Raw genomic sequence first — 24,537 nt, 5'->3', positions numbered from 1 at the left:
AAAACCTACATATCCACCCAGCCGTGGTCCCCGCTGATTTCGATGGCCTTCATGTGCTCGCCAGCAGAGAGGTACATCTCCACTGCTGCTTTTGGCTCATTGATATCCTTGGCCCAGTCTGCTTGTTTTTTTATCAGCATCTTTGTGTCTTTGGGATCTCCAGATCCCAGAAATTCCTGCAACAGTGCAATACAAAAGACTGCATTACCTTCTGGTCACAAACGTCATTACAGTCTAAACTCTAAAATACATAAAGGCTTTTGTAATGGATATCATGATGCTTCCTAGGCACAGAAATACTCCATGGAGAGCAACATGGACCGAGCCAGCCTTCAGCAGCTCATCATCAAGGCCCTGGGTCTGGGAGGAAACAGTGGCAAACCTCCCATTTAGACAGTTTTCAATTAAAAAACCAAAAAGCAGGAGGTTCTGGCCAGCCCCAGAGAAGGACAATGCAGGTGCCTCAGAGGCAACACTAATGCCCCCTCCTGCTCTCTGCTGAGCCTGGTTCGGTGGATACGAGTTAAGATTTCTGCAAGCTTGTCAGGAAAAGGCCTTCCCAAAACAAAATGGTACTAATCTAAAAACTCTAACAGATCAATTCCAAGTTTCAGATTTTCTCTTGCAAGCCAAGCAGGTATGGATTCATTCTCAAAGACGAGCTGGTCCCAGCACATGCTCAGTTAACAACAGCACATCCACTTAATCATATGCTGGCATCAGGACGCCCCACCACCAATCAACTAAAGGCTGAGGTAATTATCAAGTGTCTTTGCAGAAAACAAGATATTTTTAAAAATATATCAACGAAGTTCTTTTGCAAGGACAGAACCACAGCTGCTCAAAAGTGAGAGTGCTCTGAAGCACTGCTTGGACTTGTGGGAGGAATGCAAACACCAAGCCTGGACCCTGTGTTGACAACCATTCTGGAAATATTTCTAATAGTTAGTTCAGCTTCTTGTGCCAATACTAAAGCTCTGGCACCATATGGTTCACATCTGTTGACATCATGTGCCAGGAAAAAAGTATAAAGCCCCTCTTCAACACCAGAAGATCGATTAAGGGCAATTTTGTCTGTTAACAGAACAGGCTACTGCCCATTAAACAGCTTCTATCAAAAGAAAAATCAGAACAGAGGAGAAATGACAGGTGGAAAAAGAGTGGAAAACTGTGTATCCTCTGTGTTTCTGGTAAATTCTGATTGAGGTTTAAAAAACCAAAACCAAAGCAACAAATGGGCAAAAACCTCTACAAGGAGCACCCACACACCAGATCTGCTTCACCACTGCAATTCAGCAGTTCTCCACTACAGCCAGAGCTGCACCCCATCTGTGCCAGCTCTAAATGAGCCCCAGGCCTGCCTCCTGCAGCACAGCCCTGCTCCAGGGAAGAGCTACACAGGTATCCTGACAGCCTTGGAATATGGAAAACTGCACTGAAGAGTGAAGTCAAACAACCTCTTTGGCATGACTTGTTTTCCAGCTTAGGTCACCAAAATAAGCCCAAAATCAAAGGCTAAGCTCAGCTTCTCACAGCATAAACAGGTTTTTTGTGAGTTGCCAGTAATTAGTGATCCAGCGCTGTGATAACGAACCTGTGACCAGGTATCAAAGGATTCCCAACCTCTGCCTCCAGTGTGGACCTTCCGTCCAGACCTCATCAAAGTCATGCACAAGAAACCAGGTTCTGTGGGTCCCTTTGAATAATTCTGGCAGCATCAGTGAAAACACCACCACAAAAACACACCCCTCCCCCATATATCTTTCCTTGGATAAATAGCTGGCCAACAAGGGGGTTTTACATGTCCTTCCATGTCCTGTGCACTCCCTGCACAAGCTGCCTTATGAAGTATCTTGAATTTCTCTGAATGAAGTCACTCTGAAGTACAGGAGACATGAGACCTCTTGCTCTCTACTGGTTAAATATAGACATGACTACAGCCAAGAATTAAAAGGTTCTTACAAAGACTTATGGGAACATTTTCCTGTATGAATTAAATTTATGTTCAAGAGGAGCCAAAACACTGAAGCTAACAAAGACTCATCAGCCAAAAATAGCGGAAGTCGGGCTTACATCAGCAAAGCCCCCAAATGTTTCTGTTGAGTTCTTGGAAGAAAAAGATCTCTTTGCAGCATGGCTTGGGGAATCTCTGCTACAGAGCTTCTGTGCATGTCATGGTGAATTCTTTGTCCCGGATTGGGCAGAATAAGGCTCTGATGAGTGATGAATGAGACTAAACAGTGCATGCATTCTCAGGGATTTTGATAAGAAAACACCATAGAAGAGACTTAAAAGCCAAGTAATGCTTCTTATCACCATACAGAAACATGACTTTTTAGAATTATATTCAATTTATTCCTACATGGAAACAGAGTTTAAAAAAAAGCCAAGACACTGAATCTTTGGAAAAAATACTGTAGTAAACAAAAATATTCTAGGTTAGCATATTATGCAGTTTTTAAAATGCATCGATATAGAACTGATTTACTCTGACACAAATATATTTTTATTATAACATGGGTACTACCTTGTCATCTTTGGAGGACAAACAAATAAAAAGGGATTCTTGAGTAAGATAAGGTAGAAGAAGGAGTCATACACCCAAAATTTTTAGTTTTAAAAGAAGGAAAATTACTATGGATAATGCTATGTAACCACAAGAGTTGCTGGTGGTGTCACCAAAATAATCCACTGAAAAGCCCTGAATTTCCACAGCCATATTTGAGACTCTACAAAACACAACCTGCTGCCTTGGTAGCAGACTCTGAAGGAAAATGCCACTGTTACACCCAGGCCAGAGACACTTTTCCCCTTATAAGCCAAATGAACTCCAAACAAATACCTGAGAAAAAAAAATTGGAATTCAAAGCCCACATTTCTTCAAAGTCTTTTGTAGGATCATACTTTGCAAACAATTACAGGTAAATCAATACTTCTGCATTTAAATGTTCAGGTGCCAAGTCCTACCTTTGCATGGTCGAACATGCGTAGGTCAGAGTACATCTCAAGAGCCAGGTTTTCATGGCCACTCCTTTTGTACAGCTTCGCTGCCTCATGGAATTTCCCCTGGTAGGCATAAACATCTGCCAGGAACAGGTCATTGTTGTTCTCTCCATGCTTTTTCCGGTCCTGGAAGAATAGAAAAACTGAAGAGAGATGTAGAAAATACTCTAGATGATCAGGACCTAGGTGAGAAACAGCCCTTGAGGAATTAGATTTTCAGGCTTAGATTTTAACTGTTAATAATTAAAAACCTGTAACGGGATATCATAATTACACCTCTCCTACATTTCTGGTGAATTTATAATTAAAGAATTAAATCTCTCCTTAATTAAAATTACGAAGAGCAAAATTAAATGTCACTATACAAACCAAAGCGATGAAAAATCACTTGTCTTGATTTCACACAGGAAAATGAACACATGCTATCATTACACCAGTCTATTTTAAAAAAGGCATCTGATGGGCTCCTCATTTTCTCCCTACAAAGTCACTAGCACATAATTTGGCTAAATTAACAATATGTGCAGGTGGGATGACAAACAGGAGGGTAACTGCCAGCAATAAGTAGATTCAGAAAGTATGTTAGCCTGCCTCCAAATACAAACCAGTGACACCTCCACTCTCCCCACATGCAAGAGCTCATGGACTTGGGTCAGTACCAGTCACTTCCAGTGCACCTGTACATGCTCTTCTGGTAACCAGAACTGCTTGCTCTGACTGCCTGGGAAGGGACCATGAGAACAGTGTGAGTGCAGAGCCAAGCAGAAACCCTTCATGTGTGTGCAGAGTCACACGAATCAAACTGCAGCAGTACCCTGACTGGGAGGGACCCAGGACACAGGTTTGCACGGACGTGTGTGTTTCAATGTGTGTGCCTTATCCCGTGTATTGGACACACTCCACTACCCTGCCTGGCATAAAATTATTGCTGCAGTTAGCCCACATCATAGACAAACACATAGCTGCGAACTGGATTTAAAGAAAACTGCATGCAAGGGGAAAAGCGTTCCACAAGCATCCAAATTCAATCCTCTGCTGCCAAAGGGGCTCAGCCATCACTCCCTGGTCACACTTACTGACTGGGCTGACACTGAGCTGGTGCTCAAAGTTCCCTTCAAAAACTTGGTTAAATGAAAAATCTGAGGAGTTGTTACACCATTTTTACAAGACTCCACAGAATCTTGCCAGATAGAGGCGGCAACTATGTTTCTCTGTCATCAATTAGGAAAAAAAAGTGTCATTACTGAGAGAAAACCATCATATTAATGGAAGATGTATGCTTAGTTACACCCCTACAAGCCTTAAAAGGAATCCAATCCACTGCAGGTGAGAGAAAGTGGGGATGTAGAACTCACTGCAGAAGGAGCATTTTCAGGACATGTGAAAATAAGTTTATGCCTGCTTATAAGGGGAATCTTTCTTAAACAGGATATGACACAACAAATCCAGAATATCCTCAATAAAAGCAGATCTGGAGAAGCATATGTGGAAAAGAAAGGTTACTACTGGTGAGAGAACACTCTCACCTACCTACACCCTTGAAAAGAAAAAAAAAGAAAACCAACAGAAGAAGAGGCTCTTAATGCAGACCTTTGTCCTGTGTTAGAGAAAAGTTCACTGCAACCAGCTGGCATTTTGACAGCAGCAGGCAGCTCTGAAGACATGAAGACAAGGAGTGTATCCTTTAAGAGAAGGTGTAAATCTAATTAACACAAGGAATAAAAACTCCCTTTATGCCATCTCCATGCAGATCTTTAAGCATTATCTTGCCATCGCTGCAGAAGGACAAGGGTGATGTATGTGTTTTCAAGTGCTCATGACAGACAGTTATTGCTGAGTGAAATTCTATCAAGAAGTGTGAAAAGAATAGGAAGGAGTGATTAGAGCACAGTATGGAAGTATGGAATCCCAAATTCTATTTCCAGTTGTCACAGACTTGTCATGAGACCATGAGTTTGTCACTTCATTTCTCTGAGCCTGTTTCTGTCCCTGCAAGGAGGAGATAATAGTAATTACCTACCTCCAGGGGGTAGGGAAAAGCTTAATGAACTCATGTTTATGAAGTATTCTGTACTAAGCTCTGTCAGCAAAGTAGTGCTCTACCAATTATTAATTGAATATTGAACGTTTTTCCAGTTCTCCTGAAGACAGTTTCAGAAGTTCTCATCCCACATCCACATTCTGGTCCATGAAGTTCCAATCCTACGATTAGAATTTGAGTCACCTCTACTAATCAGGATTTTTCACTTCAAACACATCTCCAACAGTCAGAAGCACTATCCAAACAAAAGTCCTTCCAAAACAGGAAGTAGTGATTTTGGCACAGTAATAAGTTTAAGAAAATACACCATCTTGAACACTGGCTTACCTCTATGCTGCTGATCAGTTCTAAATATCGAAGGTCTCGTACCCTGGTAAATGCCTATTGAAAATAATAAAATAATAAAAGGCATTAATTTGAAAACCCAGAAAAACCCAAATATTATTCTGCATGAATCAAGCTGTCTTCATGCAAAAATGACAGCTGGGTTTGAATTTGTGTAGTCCCAAACCTGAAGGGGGCTCTGACTATGACTGTGGCCCCTGAGTTGTTGCAGGAAAGGAGACAAGGTACAACCAGAACAGCTCGGCCCTGACATGAGCAGCACAGCAGGGAACAGGAGCTGTGCATACCAGTCCCCCAAGAAATAGAAAGTGTCAATTAAAATATTACATGCTTTTATTCTGGCTATTTTATAGCTTCTCCATTTTGATGTGAGGTGCGACACAGACAAGGAAATTTCAGGAAACTATTACAAGGAAGGGGACATAACTGATTGTATTGCCAAAGCCTGCTGCATATGCTTCTACTTTTTAAACCATTCCGAAAATCCAGCATGAAAGGAGCTCAGAGAGAGGAAAGGAAGTAAGGAGACGATAAGATAAAAGTACTGTAAGACAGTGTAATATCTTTGCAAATGGAGATGAATGTGCAACCCAAAGTCTCAAGTGGCAAAGTCACGTGCAAGTTGCAGCAACTCAGCACTTATTCCTGACATGCATCACAAAACAGAAATTTAACTCTTTGGGCTGCACATTCAAGATTTCCAACCAAACTAATACTTAAGAGGGCACAGTGTATTCTGCTTACATCGGATTGGACTAGGAGCTATGAGAGCCTTTAATGTCAAGAAGCTGCTTTTGTTCGAATTAATCCGCTCTAATTCTAAGAGGGCACTACTTTAAAATTCCAAGGAGGCACTGAAAACTTCTTTTTAAAAGTATCTATTTGCATAAAGCCATACATGAGACTGGAATTATTCTGATGCCTCCACTTAGAAAAAAAAAAAAGAAAAAGAAAGCATTTCATTTCCTTTTTAAAAAAAAAACACCCCTGTTATTAAAAGATACCTATCATTACAGACCATTCTCAGTGTGTTTTTAGAATGCTTTGTCTTTCATACAATATTCATGACACCGAACTCAGTTTGCTCTCACTTATTTGAGAAGAGGTGGTGAAAGAAAATAGGGAAATATTTTATACCAGAGAAAAACTCAGTTCTTCAGTATATGCCCTCTCATAGACCACTCTCCAAAGCAAGGCATGCCACACAGAAAAGGACTGAAATGACACTATCCCATCACCACGACCTTCACAGAACGTTAATGGGTAGATAACAAAGCACAGGAAATCTTCACATTTGTACTGAGGTTATATTAAATATTTAGGGAGGAAAAGGGCAAGTTTGTAGTAGTAGGGAAGCTGAGCATCCTGTGCTGCCACCCGCTGGGCGCTGCTGAACGGTTTCCCAGTTCTGCTCCCCCAAACCCACTAACACATCTTCCAGCTAAAACCATTTTCTTTCTATCGAACACCTTGATTTAGAACATGGCATTTATCTAGAGAGATACATTAGACTTCAGTTCAAAACCTCATCTCAAAATTCTGAGTACAGAACAAACAATTGGTTTGTTTGTGGAACAAGACACACGAAGGACAAGCAAGACAGTAACCCAGGAACACCACTTCCAGTCATAAAACAAGCATTATACACACACACACACACACACAAAAATATAAATAAAGACCCCAAGCTTTCTGCTAAACGAGTAAATATATGCTTTACCTTTTTAGCAGTTTCAAACTCCAGCCCTTCCAAGGCTTCCATGGCCAGCTCTCTCCAGTCAGCATCAGTCACTCCTAAACAGGCAATTTGATAGGCTTCTTTAAACATTTTTCGTTCCAGATATTGATACATGGGTGCAGACTGAGGATTGCCATAGAAAAAAACATGTATCAGAAAGCATAATACTGAGATATATTAATAAAATTCTCTACAAACATTGGAGGGAAAAAAGATATATTCTAATCACAACCATTACAAGCTGCCCAGAGAATAAACATCTGGGTTTTGTACACAGACAGAACAACATTCTGGGGTGATCATGATCATATCTTTAAACAAGCTGGGTTAATGACATTCCAAACTCATCCATTTTGAAATCTTCACTTCCTTGCAATATGAGGAAATAGTTAAGAATGTGAATTCTTCTGGGAATTGAACATACTAAATATGACATACACTGAGCTTTTTTAGTACTACAGAAGCAGAGCAAAGGAGGGGCAGTGTGTTTGCAAAGGCCAAGAGCACGAGGTGTGGCACCACTGTTGGGCGCGACGCGTCCCTGGAAACACCCAGACACACAGGAAGGGTGCCATGGGAAGTAACCCTTCTGCCCCAAGCTCGAGGACAAAGCTGTTCTATCAGCACTGTGGCTATATAGGCCCAAAAGACACTCAGGCTTTCAAGGACCTGCCCCTGCCCTAAAGGAAATCCAAGCAGGGAACTGCCAGCTGCTGCAGGGTGGCACACACAGACAGATGTGGGTCTGCAGCCACAGCTCGAGCCCTCTGAGGGAACAGGGAGCACTGCAACACTCGTGCCTTAACCTGGGTTTGCAACCCCAGCAGGACACAGGTCCATTTCTGTGTTATTTTTATCCATTTATATGAAAATTGTACACCCTTTGGTACTCCCTCTCTCCAAAAGCATAGCTTTGGAAAAGCTGCCTCTGTGACACTGCACAGTAATTCTGTGGCGTCTCAGTGCCTACAGCACGCCAAAGGCAGACAGGAGTGTTCAAGGCCTGGTGACCCTGTCTGTGGCTGCCATCCACCCTGGGCAACCCAGAGCCTCATCAAGGACCTGCCCAGGGCCTCAGGGGACAGACGGGTCTGTAACACAGGTGTGCATTAGTCAGTACAAGCACAGGGCATTCTGCCTCCTTCATTGACTCTCAGAGGCAAATCCTGCACACGCCTGGATGCAGAGGGTCACAATCTTTTTGCTTTTTTTTCCCTTTTTTTTTTTTTGGACTTCCATTGCATCTCATGACACAGAAAACAGCATTTTATGGAAAGTAATCCCTAAATTCCGATTATAAAGACTACACATGTACTATACATTCAGACTAAAATATACAGTTTAAATACTGCCTAATCATATCTAGATGAAGCAACAGTAAGACAGTATTTGATATATTCAAGAAAAATGAAATTACAACTGGGGAAAAGTCATATAGGGAGAACACAGTAAAAATACTGCAGGAGGTAAGGCCTGTACTATATTAGATTACGTGCATTTGCAAGTAGAAAGGGAGAATCAGAAACAATTACCAACAGCAAAAAGGAGGTTAGCTTAATTAATGCCAAAGAAACAAAAATAAAATAGATCACACAATACAACTTAAATAACAACGAAGGAAGTGTGAACTGCAATCATTTTAGTAATGAAATGCAAGTAAATCTCAGAAAAGCTTCTTCACTTGTTAAACATTCATGTTTATGAGATATAAAGCAACACTTAATGAGATTAAAGGATTACCTGCGGAACTTCAACTGCTGACATAGAGAAAACATGAAGGCAGAAGATCTTGGAGCCATTGTAACCCACAACAAAGCCTTGCAGTTTTTGCTGGTGGACGGGGAAGTTGCTAGCTTTGATATTGAGGTAACCCCCTCCAGAAAAGCAAAGCATATCCTCACACTGGGTATTCCAGGCCACGCTATTAGCATTGGGTTCCTAGTGAGCAAAACAACTCAGGATTACAACTGATGCAATCACATCTTTCCTAAGAAACATGCCTCCTTCAGCTACAACGTTTGACCCATTACAGCCTGGTGTGTACACACACCAATTATTTACATTTGCAATATCCTAAAGCCTAGAATATTCCTAAACAGATTCATAGGGACGTATTTTACATTTTAATACACAGCTATAATTGTCTTGCCTTTTATGTATATTTACTAGTGATGTCTACTATCAAACTGTAGAACATTATACCAAATTCCACAATAATATACTGTTAGTTAGAACATTTAATTGATCATTTCCTCAGTCCATTACACAAAGGAAGTTACAGACCCTATCTTTGCAGCACTCCATCCTTGCTATCCAGTGTGTTATGAAAACATTTAATCAACATTAGTAAGTGACTGCTAAACTGCCAATGAAGAGAGCATTATCATGATTCCTTTTATAGCCTATGAACACCAGATGAACAAAGATGTTCAGGCTTTAATTCCATTCGTACTAATAAAACTAAAATGCTCTTTAACTGTAATGCTTCACAGGGAACCAGGGCAGAGTTCTAAATTAAACTGAAAAGGTCACATATCTAAGTGCTCTTTATTCACCTGTTGCTCACATAGATTTCCTGTCTTCTCATTCCTACTCCAACATCTCTGAAAAGGTGGTTTTGATAAACAGATCACAGTTAAATTCTACAAGATGGGATTAATATCTTAAATGAGTTAAAACGAATTCCTGTGCAGCAACACTTTCGGGATGTTCTGTGCTCCAAAATACTTCCTGCCCTCCCACGCCACCTTTTAAAAAAACCCCAACAACTGTTAATTTTTACCTGAAACAGCAACTCTTTGGTATGAATGTCATAGACGAGGCAGGTGTCGTTCTCATCCACCACGGCCAGCTTGTTCCGGGACGCGCTCATGTCCAGGCAGCGCACGGCCGTGGATTGCTTCAGCAGCACGATCGCCAAGGCGTTGTCCACGAAGATCTTCAGGATCTAGACAGATTTAAAACAAAGTCACTCCAGACATTTTTATCCCTAGAACGGGAAACAGCATAGCAGGTAAAAACTTCGGTGCTGTTTAAAGTGTGAAATTGCAAGCTTTTCAGAGAAAAACTGCAATAAAATTAGGGAAATGCTTCCAGTTTGAGGTTTCTTGAGCAGACTGGCTGCTACAACATGCTCTATGTCACAAGCCTATACAGATAAATCAGATGCTATGCATCCTGGATCCTCCACTAGTTACACAGTTTCATTAATACATTAATAAAAAACATAGAGAACACACACAGGATCTCAACTTCCTCACAATCAGTACCTCTGGGCTCCAGTCTGACACTTCCAGCTGCCACCTGGCGTGTGAAACAGACAGCACCTACACCTGGAGAACAGCCACACCCTCACAAGTGGTCATCAGGAGACATGTACCCACCTCCAACCCCAACTAATGGCAAACCTGCTCTCAGTTCACCAGGAACTTAATTTTTGTCAGTTGATACTAACAACTTACAGACTTTTAGGCACAGTTAAACATATTTGTATGAATTTTATTGTCACAGAATGTGAAAGACAGAAGTAATGAATTTTTAATCCCAAAATGAGATTGTCAAATAAAATTCTAGGCCTGCTGCTCCTAAGATCTCCCTCTAAGAGCACAGAACACATTTTATTTGCAGTGAAAAAACACATACCAGACATGATGTGTTACCTGACCATTCTTCAGACCAACTAAGAGGCCTTCTCTTCCTGGAGGCCCTCCAATTACTTTAATGTAACGAATGAGAGATTCCATCAGCCATTCTCGTTCTTTAACACCACTGAATGAGAGGCACTGCAGTCTCTTCTCCTAAGGACACAGCAAGACATAAAACACAGCACGGAGGTGAAGACAAAAATCTGTGTCTGACGTGAGACATTTATACCTACACTAGCAGTGTGTCTACTTTTACATTCAAAAATCACACAGTTAAATACTCAATTTAATGGGTGAATTCTTTAAGATTTTCCAATCCCATGAACAAACAAAAACAAAACACCCCCAATCTTTTACTAGTAGTTCTCTCCCACCCAAAAGTACCCCTGGATTCTGTGCTAATTTATCAAACTCACTAGAGAGCCTGTTTTACTGAAGCAGAGTCACCTGAGCCATGCCACAGTAGCTGCCCAGCATCATGTCAGCACTGCATGGCACAGCCAGACTGCCTTGGCAAGAGCTGTAACAGATCCCACAGGGCAGTCACATCCTGCCAGCCACTGACTGGGACAGCAGCCTTGAACACTGAACACAGCCCAGGACTACTCTAGCTTTTAAGGCACATACCTGGCATAAAATAATGTGATTTGAACACACCACCAGCAAGTTACATTCAAATTTCTTTATGATCTTTTCCTTCACCCGATAGTACATATCTGCAGAGTCATCCGAGTACAACTCGTAAATCAGGATTTTCTCTGGCAACTGGATGGCTAATCTGTTTTTGTAGATTGCAATTTTCTTCACAAGCTCTCTGCCTTTTATCCTAACTAGAAACAAAAAACAAAAAAGCGATACAGTATAAGCTGACACAAAAATAACATACAGAAATCAGAAAAGTAAAACTGAATCTCTCTAGAGCACCTCTAAAATTCAAAGCACATTCCTGATCAGGTACGTTTGCTGCTCTGCATCTACGTAATCTACTATCCCTGTCATAGTTTACCACCCTTTATGACTTGCCAACAGCATGTTCTGGAGTCTGGAGCAGTACTTTGATTCCTTGCCATAAAAAGCTAGCAGAAATGAAGAAACAAAAAAAGCACAAATGCTTGAGGTTACAAGTAAAGAAAATAAAAGCTAAATGTAACACATAGTATTTTTATCTCATTTTCAGAGATTAAAATCTTATTTTAAAAGCCCCTGTCCCTCCCAGTATCTTTGCCAATCCCACATCTTTCATTAAACTTGTCAGTGCTGAACTTGCACACTCCCAAGTTTGTGCTCTCCTCGTGCAAAGTGTGTTCCATGGTTTGACTGCCAAAGTGACAACAGCCTGTCAGGTACATGCAGTGTGTGTTCCAAGTGTCCTGATGGAGATAAATTAAAAGCCAAAACAAACCACATGAGGCTGCAAGTGTAGAACTACCTTTTTGTTCCGTGATGAGATGCTGGACAATAACATCGGTCATGTTGTCCCTGTAGGCGTAGCGATCTTTATAGAGGCCATGGACAGTGCTGAATATCAGCTGGTAGAAGGAGATTGTTCCATCCTGACATCCTACTGCCTGAACACAAGAAGACAATAATTTTAGTTAATTGGCACATACAGGTGAGAATTGGGAGAGTGTGTGGTGTTTATACGAACACCATGTCCCTCTTCCTGCATAATGTATAGACCGACACCAATTACAGCTGACTTACATTTAACCGTGGTTCAAGTGCAATGCAGAATGAGGACTGATCTCCCCACAGACCATGGAGACACCATGCTGGGTGGGGGCCTTAGGTTCATTTGGTTGGGGTTTTGGTTAGGTATTTTGCAGAGGGGGTGTATTTGTTTATTTTTAGATTTGCCTTCATTCTCTTCCCACTTGTACAGGACTCAGAGTGCAGCGTTTTGGGCTGACAGTTGCCCTGTACATATTTTTTACCCATCATGGAATTAGATTTGGTCAATTGCAGAAGCTATTAGCTGGTGTTTTTAATTAGTTTTCCCTCCTCTTTTTTAATCAAAATACAGTAAATGTCTTACCACTTGACAGCAGGTGTTATGCTCCTTATATCCTTCTTACAGCTCAGGTTGTACTTCTGCAGGATATTTGTAATTCCAGTGGTAGTTCTAGGATCTCCCTAGACACTGCTCAGGTTCTACTGCCTCGGTAGGAATGTCTAAGCAACTAAGTTTGAAATGTATGATCTTACTTTAGGTGACAAATTCCCTGTGAAAAAGTCAGAAAAATGTCCCTACTCACCACATAGTTGGAGTCTGGTTTAACTTTGCAGGTCCACACCCAGCTGCTCTGCTCTCCCACAGTGCCCAGGCGTACCCCGTCCCTTGTGAAGAGAGAAACTTGTCTATCTGAACCTCCCAGCAGGAGATACTCTCCTTTAGTAAAGTAGCTGATGCAGCATGGGTCAAAATTGAGCACTCTGTCCTTCCCAATCTACAAGGGAAAATAAAAGAAAAAACCAATCAAAAACATTAACAAAAGGATCATTTCATTTTTTCTGAAGGCAACAAGTGCCATCACTCATACCATTCGTCTCCTCCATGCATGGCTTTTCAATACCCAGAACCACTGGCTATATTAGGATTCCCAAAGGCAGTTCTAAAATATGTCCAAGAATCCCTCCAGTCCCAAATCATTCTGCTCAGAACGCAACAACTCAAAAAACCCCTTTAACCAGCTGAAAAAAACCACAAAGAGGTTCTCTTCAAACCAGTGAACCATGTCACAGAAGCCAGCAGAGCTGTAAGGGCTTTAATGGAAGAACTGCAAGACAGCAGCTGAGCTGCTATGTGAGAAACAAGAGCTGAAGGAGAAATGGTTAAAAAAACAGTAGACTCATAAAAGGCTGGGAAAACAGAAGACATTTAATGTAACTAATAAAGCACCAGTATGCAAACACTTTGACTGTGGGACACAAAACAGAACCAAAAATACCCTGTGAGTATTGAATAAACTCTCTAAGACATACCTGCTTGCCACTCAGATGGTAAAAGGAAAGCTTCTGACCCCAATCTGCCACAGCCAAAATGTCATTGCGTTCATCCCTGCCAAAACAAAAAAAAAAAAAAAAAGTAGCAATTCCACAGCAATTTTTAAATAAACTTCTTAGAGCCACAGAACCAAGTAGTAGACTAGCAGAATTCACTTCATGTTACTCTTTAGAAGTCACAAACTGAAAGGACAGCAGTTTGTCATTTAAACCTGTGGAAAACAGCCTGGGGACACAAAATCAAAACGAGTCTCCTCTATAGGAATGACCCAAAGCTTGAAGCATCACTTCAGCTGGAGCTGTGTGAGCAGTGGACACAGTGGAGCAAACAATCCCTTGACAGGTGAAGCACCTAGGCCCACATTCTGATTTAGCTACAGGAGTACAAGGCCATCATCAAAGTCTACACAGCTGAGCAAGAGTGAACTGCAATTATCAGAATAAAATGTTCATGTGAGGCCAACAGTAGGCTGAGGAAAGACTTCAGGTCCCAAATTTAATTCCAGTAGTCTGACATGTTCTGTTCAGCTTGGAGCAAAACAGGAGAGTCACCTTCTCCACAGCTCCTTGCCTAGGAGGAGATGGTAACCTGAATGTTCTGCTGCATACTATGCCTCTAGCCAGGGATTGAATATAAAACAATCACAAAAAACCCCTAATGACAAGCCAAGTCACCCTCCCTTTGGTCAGTGCGTGCCACATACACCTGGGGGGTAGCACACACCTACGTCATGATGAACACATACTAGCAGAACAAACTAAGACCATACTGGTAACTATTGATCTAGAATTTCCTATCTTTTGAATATTTGAGGTTGCATAATACTCTGCCCTTAGTCCTTCCTATGAAGTGCTGTTCCAGGTAATAGAGGTACTCATGTTTCTTTGAAGTTTCATTCACAAGTTGAAAGAGACCTCCTTTTCCTTGTGGTCTTCTATACCTGGCTGACTATCCTGCCTACTGCCAAGCCTGGATCCAGTAGTGGGATCTCCTCTAAATAGTTGTGAACTGAATCCTCCTCTTCTTCATCTACTCTACTCCAAAAATTCTGCCACCTACTGCAATAGCAATTGATGGTTCATGTATTTGGAAGAACATTCCCTCTGAACTCAAATGAAAAAACAGCTCCCCTCTCTCTCCCCCAATCCAAAGAGAACCTACCCCTAAATCCTTAAAAAAAAAATTAACCAAAAAGAGTACAAAACAAGAAAAAAATGTTTCTGTAGATCTGGTGAGGTGGAACCTCAAATCCTGGGGTCAGTTTTGGGCTCCCCACTTCTAGAAAGACATTGAGGGGCTGTAACGTGTCCAGGGAAGGGAATGGAGCTGGGGAAGGGTCAGGAGCACCAGGAGTGGCTGAGGGAGCTGGGAAAGGGGCTCAGCCTGGAGCAAAGGAGGCTCAGGGGGGACCTTGTGGCTCTGCACAACTCCCTGACAGGAGGGGGCAGCCGGGGGGGGCCAGGCTCTGCTCCCAGGGAACAAGGGAGAGAACAAAAGAAATGGCCTCAAGCTGTGCCAGGGGAAGCTCAGGTTGGGTACTGGGAAAATTTCTCTCTGAAAGGGTTGTCCAGCCCTGGCACAGCACTCCAGGGAGGTGGTGGAGTCCCCATCCCTGGAGGGATTTAAAAACCGTGTGGATGTGGCACCTGGGGACAGGTGTTAGTGGTGGCCTTGGCAGTGCTGTGGGAATGGTTGGACTCGATGGACTCAGAGGGCTTTTCCAACCTAAACAATCCCACATCTCCAATCTAAAAGGTAACTTGTTCCCAGGTTCTCCATTCAGTTGAAGACAGGCAGCAAAGCCAAAACCCCAATATATAATCACTTAAAAAAGGTAACACAGATGGCATTAACCTGTTCCAGCTGGGATAGAAGTCAAGCCTTTCTGCAATCAATGAGCCAAGGATAATCTATTCAGCATGAAAAAAAGGAAGGATGAAATTATTTACCTGGAAGGATTCCAACAAATTGACCATATTGGAGAGGAAGAGCCCCCTGGTCGCTCTATTTTCACTTTCTCATCACCATTTTTGTTCCTTATGCTGACAATGCCATTGAACATCCCCAAAGCAAGGTACTGGCCATCATTTGTCCAGCTGAGAAAACACACACATACTGAAGAGTAAGCTACAACAAACCAGCAGCAGGAAGGCAGGATGGTATATAGCACACTCACACAGGAATGCCAGATTAAAGTATATTTCTAAGGGGGAGTTCTGGGAGGTAGCTAGTAATCCTACAGTTTGTTTATACATCTAAATCCACATTTATAGCAACAGTACACACTCATCAAGAACATTTTATCATATACACGGAAGTAAAATAAATTAAAGCTTGCAATATTTGCAACATTTTGGGGATGGCAGTCTGGGAGCAGACCAAAATGCTTTAAAAGCCACATTTAGAACATGATCAGACAGAACTGTCTGGCGTTGGACAGAGGGGGCCTAGGGTCTCTTCTGGTCTCTTCTTCAGTCAGATGAATGACTTCAGTTAATGAATCCTTGCTGCAGCTTCCCCAATGATAATACCTCCTTCAACTGAAAACACCAAATGGACAGGGAATGAACTACAAACAAAAATTGCAATTATATCTCCTCCAATTTCATTGTACTGTTGTTGTACAAGATGGATGACCAGATGGAGAGAGAACCTAAGACGCTTGCTCAAGACCAGAATAGGTCTCTGATGCCTTCAGTATGATTTGGTTATAAACAGGACCAAGCATAACCCAGCACTTTGCTACTGAAAAAGAAGGAGGGAAAAGTCTTTTTTTTTAAAGCTTCCATCTGACTTGAAATGGTTTGTATTGAAACTAACTTAAATGACACAGATACACTTACCTACAGCAAGTAATCTTGCAGCTTGTTTTATGTTTAGAGACTGACTTCTGTTCAGGAGACCACAAGCCTTGATGAAAGAAAACAAAAACCCAATGACAAGTATGTGCGTGCCAGTGTTCAGACTGGAAACTAATACTCTCAGAGAACTCGGCTGGGATTTTAGAGGCATCAAAGTCTTGTCCACTGTTAGAATGACACTTAAATACATAATATTTATTATTAAATGGCAAAAAAAAAAAATCCATCTAAGTAACAGAGGGGGTGTCTGCAAAAAATTCCAGTAACAGAGCCGTACATTTATCCTGTGGCCCCTCACTACGTTGTTCTTTCCCACTGAATTTAAGTGACTTAAATCAGTATCCAATGTCACTGAACTTTAGGTACCTTTGTGTCCCATCTCTTCTGGAGTTATAGAGCTGCATCTATCTGTGGTTAGCTTAGCTATCCAGCTATAATGGAATTCACTAGTTCAAGGGAAAAGTTCAAGGGAGAAGACATACCAAAATCCCCAGATGAGCAGGATGCCAACTGATGAGTGAGAGGATTGTATGAAACGCACTGGATAGCGTCATTATGCCTAGAATGAAGTTACAATCAGATTTCAATAAATCATTCTTAAATGCCCCTTTTCTGACTTTCAGCAAGTGAGCTGAAAGCTTCAGCAGATGCCAAAGTAATTGGATTGGTTTACAGTACATCAAGAAAATCTGCTATTACTGTAAAGTAAATCAGTAATAAACCTTATAAAAACTGTCTCCAAGTCACAGGATTCACTGTATTTCATCAAGATTAGCTAAAGCTGTACAGCAATTGTCGTTTGTGAAAGATGTCTGAAGGTTGTATCCAAATTCTAAACAAGTGTGCTTGTGCAGGCTTTGTGCAGTGATCAGCTAACACAAACCAACTCCTGATAAATGTGCAGTCAGGAAACAGAACATGAAGTTGTTGCTTCAGAGGGCTGACTCAAAACAGAGCCAGATGATTGAAATACACCAAAAGTGCCAAACCCATCTTTAATTTGATCTTTGAGCCAGAATTACAGTTTATTATAGAAGACTGGTCATATTATGTTTCATTTTATTCTGACCTATTCTGACTTTCCCTAGTTCTCTGTCAGCCCTCTAAATTCACAGATTTCTCTGGATTCCCCTCTGCCTTTTATGCCTTTAATTGCCTTCCTGCCTCATTCAGATGCTTCAGCTGCTCTTTTCCTCCTCCCTCCCCTATCACCCCTTTTCTCTGACCTTAGTGAACCTTCTCCCAAATCTAACAGCTCGTGCTCTTTAATTGCAGCAGTGCATAATCAAAATCAGCTTTTGAGGCACAGAACTGAACAGCATCACTTACGTGTACTTCAGAATTCCTTCTAACTTTGAAGTCCAAATTATCACACTTTTATCAGCAGAGCCAGATGCGAAACGCTTGCCTAAGAATTAGAGATAATTTAAATCCCACACATACAAGAATCACTTTCACTCCAAATACTCAATCAAAGAGAGAGCAAGAAGTTCTTGAACTTGACAAGGCTCAAGTAATAATGGGGCTGACACTGAGTGCCTGGATGTGCCTTCCCAGCCACATGGAGTTCAATGGCTGTACTGTACCATTTCCATGGCCTTGCCAGTAAACAGTCCTTCCAGTGCTGTCCATCCCTAGGCTGGAGATTGATGGGAACAGTGACAAGTTAAACTGGTACACTGTCCCAGGAACTGTCATCACTCAAACAGCAGCAGCTCCAGGAAGGCCCCCAAGCCCACAGAGTGAGTCCCGCTGAATGAGAGTCATAGACAGTGAGAGAACTGGAAGCACAGTGCAGTGAGCAGGTAACATATGAAGGACCAGGAGATCAGGAAACTCTGGGATAGAAGAACTACAGGAATAAAACTCAGAGGCAGATGAGTAGCAGAAACAGGAATCTCTGAGGTGAGCCTTCTCCTCACGTTGCCCGTGAACATACACTCACCCAGTGCTAAACCTAACACTGAAGTCAAAGGGGAGGGGCAGTGGGAGCACAGCTCTTGGGTTCACAGGTGACCTTACAGGTACCTGTGCAGGTAGCACCTGTACAGCGGATCAAACCCTCCACTGGACAAGAAACCCCAGTACTTGTTAAAGAACAAGCCTCCAGCACTCACATGCTGTAATTGAAACAACCCCCATTTCTCCATTTCAATGGACAATCACAAATGGGAGAGATGCACTTTACAAACCAGGCTAACAACGCCCCAAAGTGCTATTTACCATCTTTAGCGTAAGCCACGCAGTACACAGTGTCTTTATGTCCTTTCAAAGGCTGAATTAGGGTTCCATCAGAAGTATCATACACCTGTTCAAATGGGGAGAAAAAAAAAAAACCGATCCAAACATACAAACAAAAGAACTTAACACAAAAAAACCTTTCAGTGAATCACAGAACCACATTTGGGTGGGAAGGGACTTAAAAGCTCAGCCAGTTCACTCCCTTGCCATGGGGCAGTGAGACCTTCCACTATCCCAGGTTGCTCCAAGCCCCATCCAACCTGGCCTTAAACACCTCCAGTGTGAGGACTAGGATATAGAATTACTGAAGGCTAACAGATGATGCACTTCCTTTTCTGTCTGCTTTTTGAATTGCATACAGTTCATACAAGACAAATGTTTTCTAGCACACAGCTTTCTGTAACATGACAATTCTTAGAAAGAAAGAAGAGTCAGTACTAGAAAATAACACACACAAAAGACATTTTTCAACAGCCTGTTTGGCAGCTTGTTTTACATCTCATTGGGTTTTTTATCTTTTATTTTTATATTTTACATTTTGCTGTTAAAACATCTTTCTCTACATTTGATGTTTAAACAATAAATTACTGCTAAGGAGCATCACTAAATACATCATTCTGTTAGCCCTGAAAATAACACTTGCTGTCCTGCAGTGCTGAACTCTAGCTCTACAATCCAAACATCCATTCATCCATCATCCTACCATGCCATCCATCCCTTCCTGCAGTTCCTACACCTGCCTCATCTGAAAGCTTTGCAAGACCTGTGAGCAGCTGGTCCTGAGCTGCTCTTGCAGCAGCCCCAAGGACCCACAGACAGCTTGAGCTGAATGTTCCCACGTCTTTCCTATCACCACAATGCCAGGACATGGGCTTGAGTCTCTCCCCTCGTCACAGAGATTTTAATGCAACTTGCATGAGCACAGCCCCTGCACTCTGTGCCAGGACTGGGGGCAGGTTTATGGATCTCAAACCTCGGGAAAGGCACAAGAAGACGAGATGACGCAAATAACTTAAATCTCATTACTTTTAGAAATAGAGCTTAAGACTTGGTAAGAAATATTAAAAAGCTTCAAAACACTTTAGAATTGGCCTGCATTAATATGTATGTTGCTGTGAGGCTGCACTGACAGAGATAAGGGGATTTTAGATAGGTTATATTCATAAGTTAATGTGAAAGAAATCATGCTCATACAGCTGTAAAGGAGAGAGGACAGGAAGGTTTCCCTACCAGCAGCCTGTTTCCAGCAGCAATTATCAGCTGGGTCCCATCCGGCTTGAACGCGAGGTCGTAAATACTGTGGGAAACAAACAAACCAAGAACCCCGTGTCAGGAGACAGAAAATACATTCCCTGCCCGTCAGACGTGTCACAGGGCCAGCGCTGGTAACGGCACACTGAGCGTGGGTGTGATTCCCAACAAACTCCTCGAGCACAAGGAACCTCCGGGACCGACCCCGCGCTGGGACCCCCCCACCCCGCCCCGAAGAGCCGCTCGGAGCGGAACGGGCCGACACACCGGCTGTCCCTGGGGCCGCTCACCACTGCTCGGCCCTGTCGCGCCAGGTGAGCGCGGCCCGCATCGCCCGGACCCAGAACGGCCCGGACCCAGCACCGGCACCGCCCGGCACCGCCCGGCACGGCCCTCCCGGCCGGGCCCGCTCCGCGCCGGGCGCCGCTCCCCGACCCCGCCGGTGCCAGGGGCAACGCGCCTGCGCCTGGGGCCCACGGGTCCGCCGCCACGCCAGGGGGCGCTGCCAGCCCCGCACAGGGACGCCTGCACGGGGCGGGGCGCGGAGGGCGTGCCGCGGAACGTCACGTGACCGGAGCGCGGGAGATGGCGGCGCCGGGAGCGGGGAGCGGGTGAGGGCGGGTGGGGCTGATGGGGCCGGAGCGCGGGGCACGGGGCACGGGGCACGGGCCTCGGGCCTCGGGCCTCGTCAGCGGGGCGCGGACGGTGTCGGGCCGGCCTCGGGGTCGTGTGGGGGTCCGTGCCCAGGCCCGCCCTGCTGACCCCGGAGCTCCCACGGTAGCAGGACCTTACCCGGGCTCTTCTTCCCCTGCAGCCCCGGGGACGGCAGTCGAAGCGCGGCGGCGGAACTCCCTCGCGGCAGGGAGCACGGCGCGGCGGGGCCCACCGCCGTCCCCCGCGGGTGGCAGCGGGTCAGCAGCCGCCGGCGGGCGGGCAGGACGGCCGGGAGGATCGACGTGTGTTTCATAAGGTGAGGCTCGGGGCTGTCAGTGAGCGCTGTGTGGCCTTTCTTGGCAGAGCCATAAAAACGTGCCCAGACATCGCCCCGAAAACTGTTTTTGTGCTTTGTTCTGAGGTTGTTTTATGTATTATTGAAGATTTTTAAGCGAAGAGCAGCAGAACGAGAAAGTCATTGCTAATTTACTTTCCTTTCCTACCACAGCCCTGAAGGGAAGAAGCTGAGGTCAAAACGAGCACTTGCGGAGTATTTACAGAAAACTGGGGAGACAACACTGAAAGCAGCAGATTTTGATTTCACAGCTCCTCGAGGGAGTACACGCTCAGGGTTGAGAGGATGTGGCATGGGAGCTGTGAGGACTGACCTGGAAAAGGAGGATTGTCAGAGCAAAGTGCAGGAGCTCCATGCACAGAATGGTGCTGAGGTTGGAATTCAGAACATCCAGGCTGGAAATGGACACCTGGGAGATGTTACATCTACTGTGGAAAGCACAGATTTAGTAATGGAAGGCATAAACCCAGAGGAGGGTTTGAAAACCAAAAGAAAGGGGGTAGATGGGAAAAGTGTCCAGACTAGGAAACCTGGGAAGGGCTCAGAAAGGAAGAACCAAGGTGACCCCAAGAGCAAGAGGCAGAGAAGACTCTCTAACACACAGGAGACCGAGTGTGTTCAGAACAAGAGGGTCCGGAGACAGACAGACACACGTGGAGCTGACAGCCAGGGTGTGGGTGCAGGGAAAGCTCTGTCAGCAATGTCCAGGGCATGGCTGAGGTCAGTGGCTGGCTCACAGAGGGAGCTGGGTCGCCTGCTAAAGGAGGGGCCAGGCTCCAGTGGCACACATGCTGCGACATCTGAAGAGAAATCCTATGGACTGGAGACAGGGAATGTGCCAGATCCAGGGGATCTGGGTAAGCAGAATGTTAAATCTGACATGGAGGTGGATGCTGAGCCATGGGACAGGACGACATTCACAGCAGTCAGAATGTCACCAGGTGCGTGTGTGCGAGTGCAGAATGTGATGCCAATCCTCATGTTCTGCCTGGGCCTCTCCTGACTATTGAGGCCACGTGTTCTGCTTCAGGTCAAGCTGCTCTGACATCCAGATCTGTCTCATTTTTATCCAACAGCATTTAAATTAATGCAGACTTATTAAAGACTGAAACTTACTGTACCAAGCTCTTAAGCCGTACAGTGTCAGACAATAATCTGGAGGAGATTTAAGGCATGTTTGTGTTTTGCACGAGAAGAATTCCTTCTGTTTCCATCACAGCATAAAGCAGAAATGGTGTGAAACATGACCGCAAAATACTTGGTTCTTCTTCCTAATGCTGAAGTTTTATTTCTTTACAGAAGAGTCTGTCCAACGCACACAAGTGGAGAGAAGGAAAACAAGTCCATATTTTTCCAGTAAATACAACAAAGAAGGTATTGTACTTAGAGAAATACATTTTTTAAATGGGGAAGGGATAGGATGGCTCAGGATCAAGTGATGGTGTGGAAAATTCCTTGCAGTTTGACACTGGCTGCAGCTGTGCCAGTGAGACACAGTCCCCTGCAGCCCTGTAAAGGCTGCGTGAGAACTGCTGTGGCTCTACCTATACACAGTGCCTCCATAAAGATAAATCTGCTTCAGAGGTCTTCATTTTAATTTTTTTTTTTCATTAAATAGGTAAAGCCATCCTTTCCTGTCTAATAAATGTTCCTGTGTTGCCCCTGTGCAGCCCCCAGCGCACCCAGAAGGAAGGCCCTCAGAAAATGGACTCCTCCACGTTCTCCTTTCAATCTTATCCAAGAAACACTCTTCCATGATCCATGGAAGCTTCTCATTGCCACCATATTTCTCAATAAAACTTCAGGTAAGTAGAGTAGCATGAGTTGGTGTGTAAATGTTGGGAGGTGTTACAGAGGGCTGAAACAGCTGCCAGTTCTAATGGCATTAATGGAAACATGGATGTATATTAACTTGTGTCACTGTGAAACGATAATCCTTAGCTGGTAACTTGCCTTGGAAGACCTCACTTGAGAAAGCATATGGATAGTGCAGAAGAACTCCTAGCCCAGCCTCCTGCTCACGGGATTCTTTCACCAGGGAAAATGGCCATTCCAGTGCTCTGGGAGTTCCTGAAGAAGTATCCTTCTCCTGAGGTAGCCAGAGCTGCAGACTGGAAAGAGATGTCAGAGCTGCTCAAACCTCTCGGCCTCTATGAAGTCAGAGCCAAAACCATCATCAGGTTCTCAGGTGGGTTCTCCTGACATCTGGAACAATCTTGGTTATGCTGGCAAAAGGCAAACAGCTTTGATCCAAATGCTGCTCTGTGGCTTCTCTGGTGGGTTGGTGGGTTATTTTGTGCAGCATTTGGGATCCATTGGTGTCACGCAGGCAAAGCTGCTGATCCCAGTCTGAGCTGGGAAAGAAATGCCAGCCACAGTGTGTTCTGCAGGAGACCAGGAAACTTTTTCAAGTAGAAGAGACCCAAGCACCTGCAGCAGTGGTGTACTGTATTTGCAGCACTGTTATAGGGTGGCTCTGCTCAGGGTTGCTCTGGTGACCTGCAGAAGGCCCTTCTGGCTGGGATTTACCTGATTCCGATATTTTCTATGCTCAGAACCTGCAGAGGAATATTTTGTTCTGAGGGGAGACAGTTGATTAAAACTCCCACGGTGGTTTGTTGAAAAGGTGTTTAATCTGTGGGAATTCATGGCCTGCATTCACCAGGAAACACCTAAAACTTGTGGTTTTCATTTGAAATGTGCCGAAGTGAATCCATGTAAGAGTGGCAGAGGGTCCTGCCCGGCTGCTCCTTGTGTCCAGGCAGTGAGGGCAGGGGCCATGTGTGCAGGGTGCTGTGATCTGTCCTGCAGGTGAGTACCTGAGCAAGGCATGGCGGTACCCAATCGAGCTGCACGGCATTGGCAAGTACGGGAATGACTCCTACAGAATCTTCTGTGTCAACGAATGGAAGGAGGTGGGTAGTGCCCTTTGGGTGTTTCAGCATCCCACTTGTGCCCACTGACCCCGTGGCATTAGAAAACCAATAATCACAATGTTGGAGCGATGAGATGTTTTAAGGTGTTTTAGTAAATGTTCGACATTTTCCCTGTATCTCAGGTGCAGCCACAGGACCACAAGCTGAACGTGTATCACACATGGCTGTGGGAGAACCGGGAGAAGCTGAGCATCGACTGAGCTGAGCCGGGGGTGACCTGGCCCTGCCACCTCCCCTCGGGTGCCCTCACAGTTCTTGGTGTAAATATTTGTGTGATGTCATGGCTGGGGTCATCGCTATTTTTTTAATAAACGTGTCCCTATTTTGTAGTGCCTGTCCCTTCCTGCAGTGCAGGTCTGTGTCCGCAGCTGCGTCCCCAGCCTGGGGCCTCCTGCGTGCAGCCATCCAGTGCGTACCGTTGCCTCCCCCAGGCCCGGAGCGGGGCTGGAGGAGTCGGGATCTGA

General features: G+C 44.2%; 2 protein-coding genes across 9 annotated transcripts in view; one reads left to right on the top strand and one right to left on the bottom strand.

Moving 5' to 3' along the window:
- IFT122 (intraflagellar transport 122) overlaps positions 1–20,564 on the bottom strand; it is a 31,720-nt gene extending 11,156 nt beyond the window's left edge. For 4 of the 8 annotated variants that reach the window (XR_014226738.1, XR_014226739.1, XM_082288880.1 and 1 more), the window contains exons 1-18: positions 20,419–20,564; positions 20,108–20,174; positions 18,860–18,944; positions 17,966–18,044; positions 17,119–17,195; positions 16,619–16,685; positions 15,725–15,871; positions 13,754–13,829; positions 13,027–13,218; positions 12,201–12,339; positions 11,399–11,601; positions 10,787–10,924; positions 9,910–10,074; positions 8,868–9,065; positions 7,110–7,250; positions 5,372–5,425; positions 2,968–3,129; positions 10–176 (exon numbers count right to left, since the gene is read on the bottom strand). Coding sequence is in view for 6 of the 8 variants with exons in the window: in XM_082288880.1 (XP_082145006.1) it covers positions 10–176; positions 2,968–3,129; positions 5,372–5,425; positions 7,110–7,250; positions 8,868–9,065; positions 9,910–10,074; positions 10,787–10,924; positions 11,399–11,601; positions 12,201–12,339; positions 13,027–13,218; positions 13,754–13,829; positions 15,725–15,871; positions 16,619–16,685; positions 17,119–17,195; positions 17,966–18,044; positions 18,860–18,944; positions 20,108–20,174; positions 20,419–20,459 (2,198 nt within the window). In the remaining 2 variants the exon portion in view is untranslated. The other 4 variants (XM_082288883.1, XM_082288884.1, XM_082288885.1 and 1 more) reach the window with 4 other exon arrangements.
- A 122-nt stretch (positions 20,565–20,686) lies between these two features.
- Positions 20,687–24,394, top strand: MBD4 (methyl-CpG binding domain 4, DNA glycosylase). The gene is made up of 8 exons (XM_082289033.1): positions 20,687–20,739; positions 20,943–21,098; positions 21,291–22,078; positions 22,437–22,511; positions 22,808–22,942; positions 23,176–23,325; positions 23,949–24,052; positions 24,196–24,394. The coding sequence occupies exons 1-8, from the start codon at positions 20,714–20,716 to the stop codon at positions 24,271–24,273; spliced, it is 1,512 nt and encodes a 503-aa protein (XP_082145159.1). The 5' UTR covers positions 20,687–20,713; the 3' UTR covers positions 24,274–24,394.
- Positions 24,395–24,537: the final 143 nt, after the last annotated feature.

Source organism: Coloeus monedula (genome assembly GCF_965178545.1).
Source record: "Coloeus monedula genome assembly, chromosome: 11".
Taxonomy (NCBI): domain Eukaryota; kingdom Metazoa; phylum Chordata; class Aves; order Passeriformes; family Corvidae; genus Coloeus; species Coloeus monedula.
Note: the sequence above shows the minus strand (reverse complement) of the source record. Positions and strands in the feature narration are given on the sequence as shown.

Excerpts from the sequence above, each read along its gene's own strand:
- MBD4 (XM_082289033.1), top strand. The coding sequence starts at position 20,714 with ATGGCGGCGCCGGGAGCGGGGAGCGG. Across the intron at positions 22,079-22,436 it reads AGCAGTCAGAATGTCACCAG|AAGAGTCTGTCCAACGCACA; the intron begins GTGCGTGTGTGC and ends ATTTCTTTACAG. Across the intron at positions 22,512-22,807 it reads CAGTAAATACAACAAAGAAG|CCCCCAGCGCACCCAGAAGG; the intron begins GTATTGTACTTA and ends GCCCCTGTGCAG.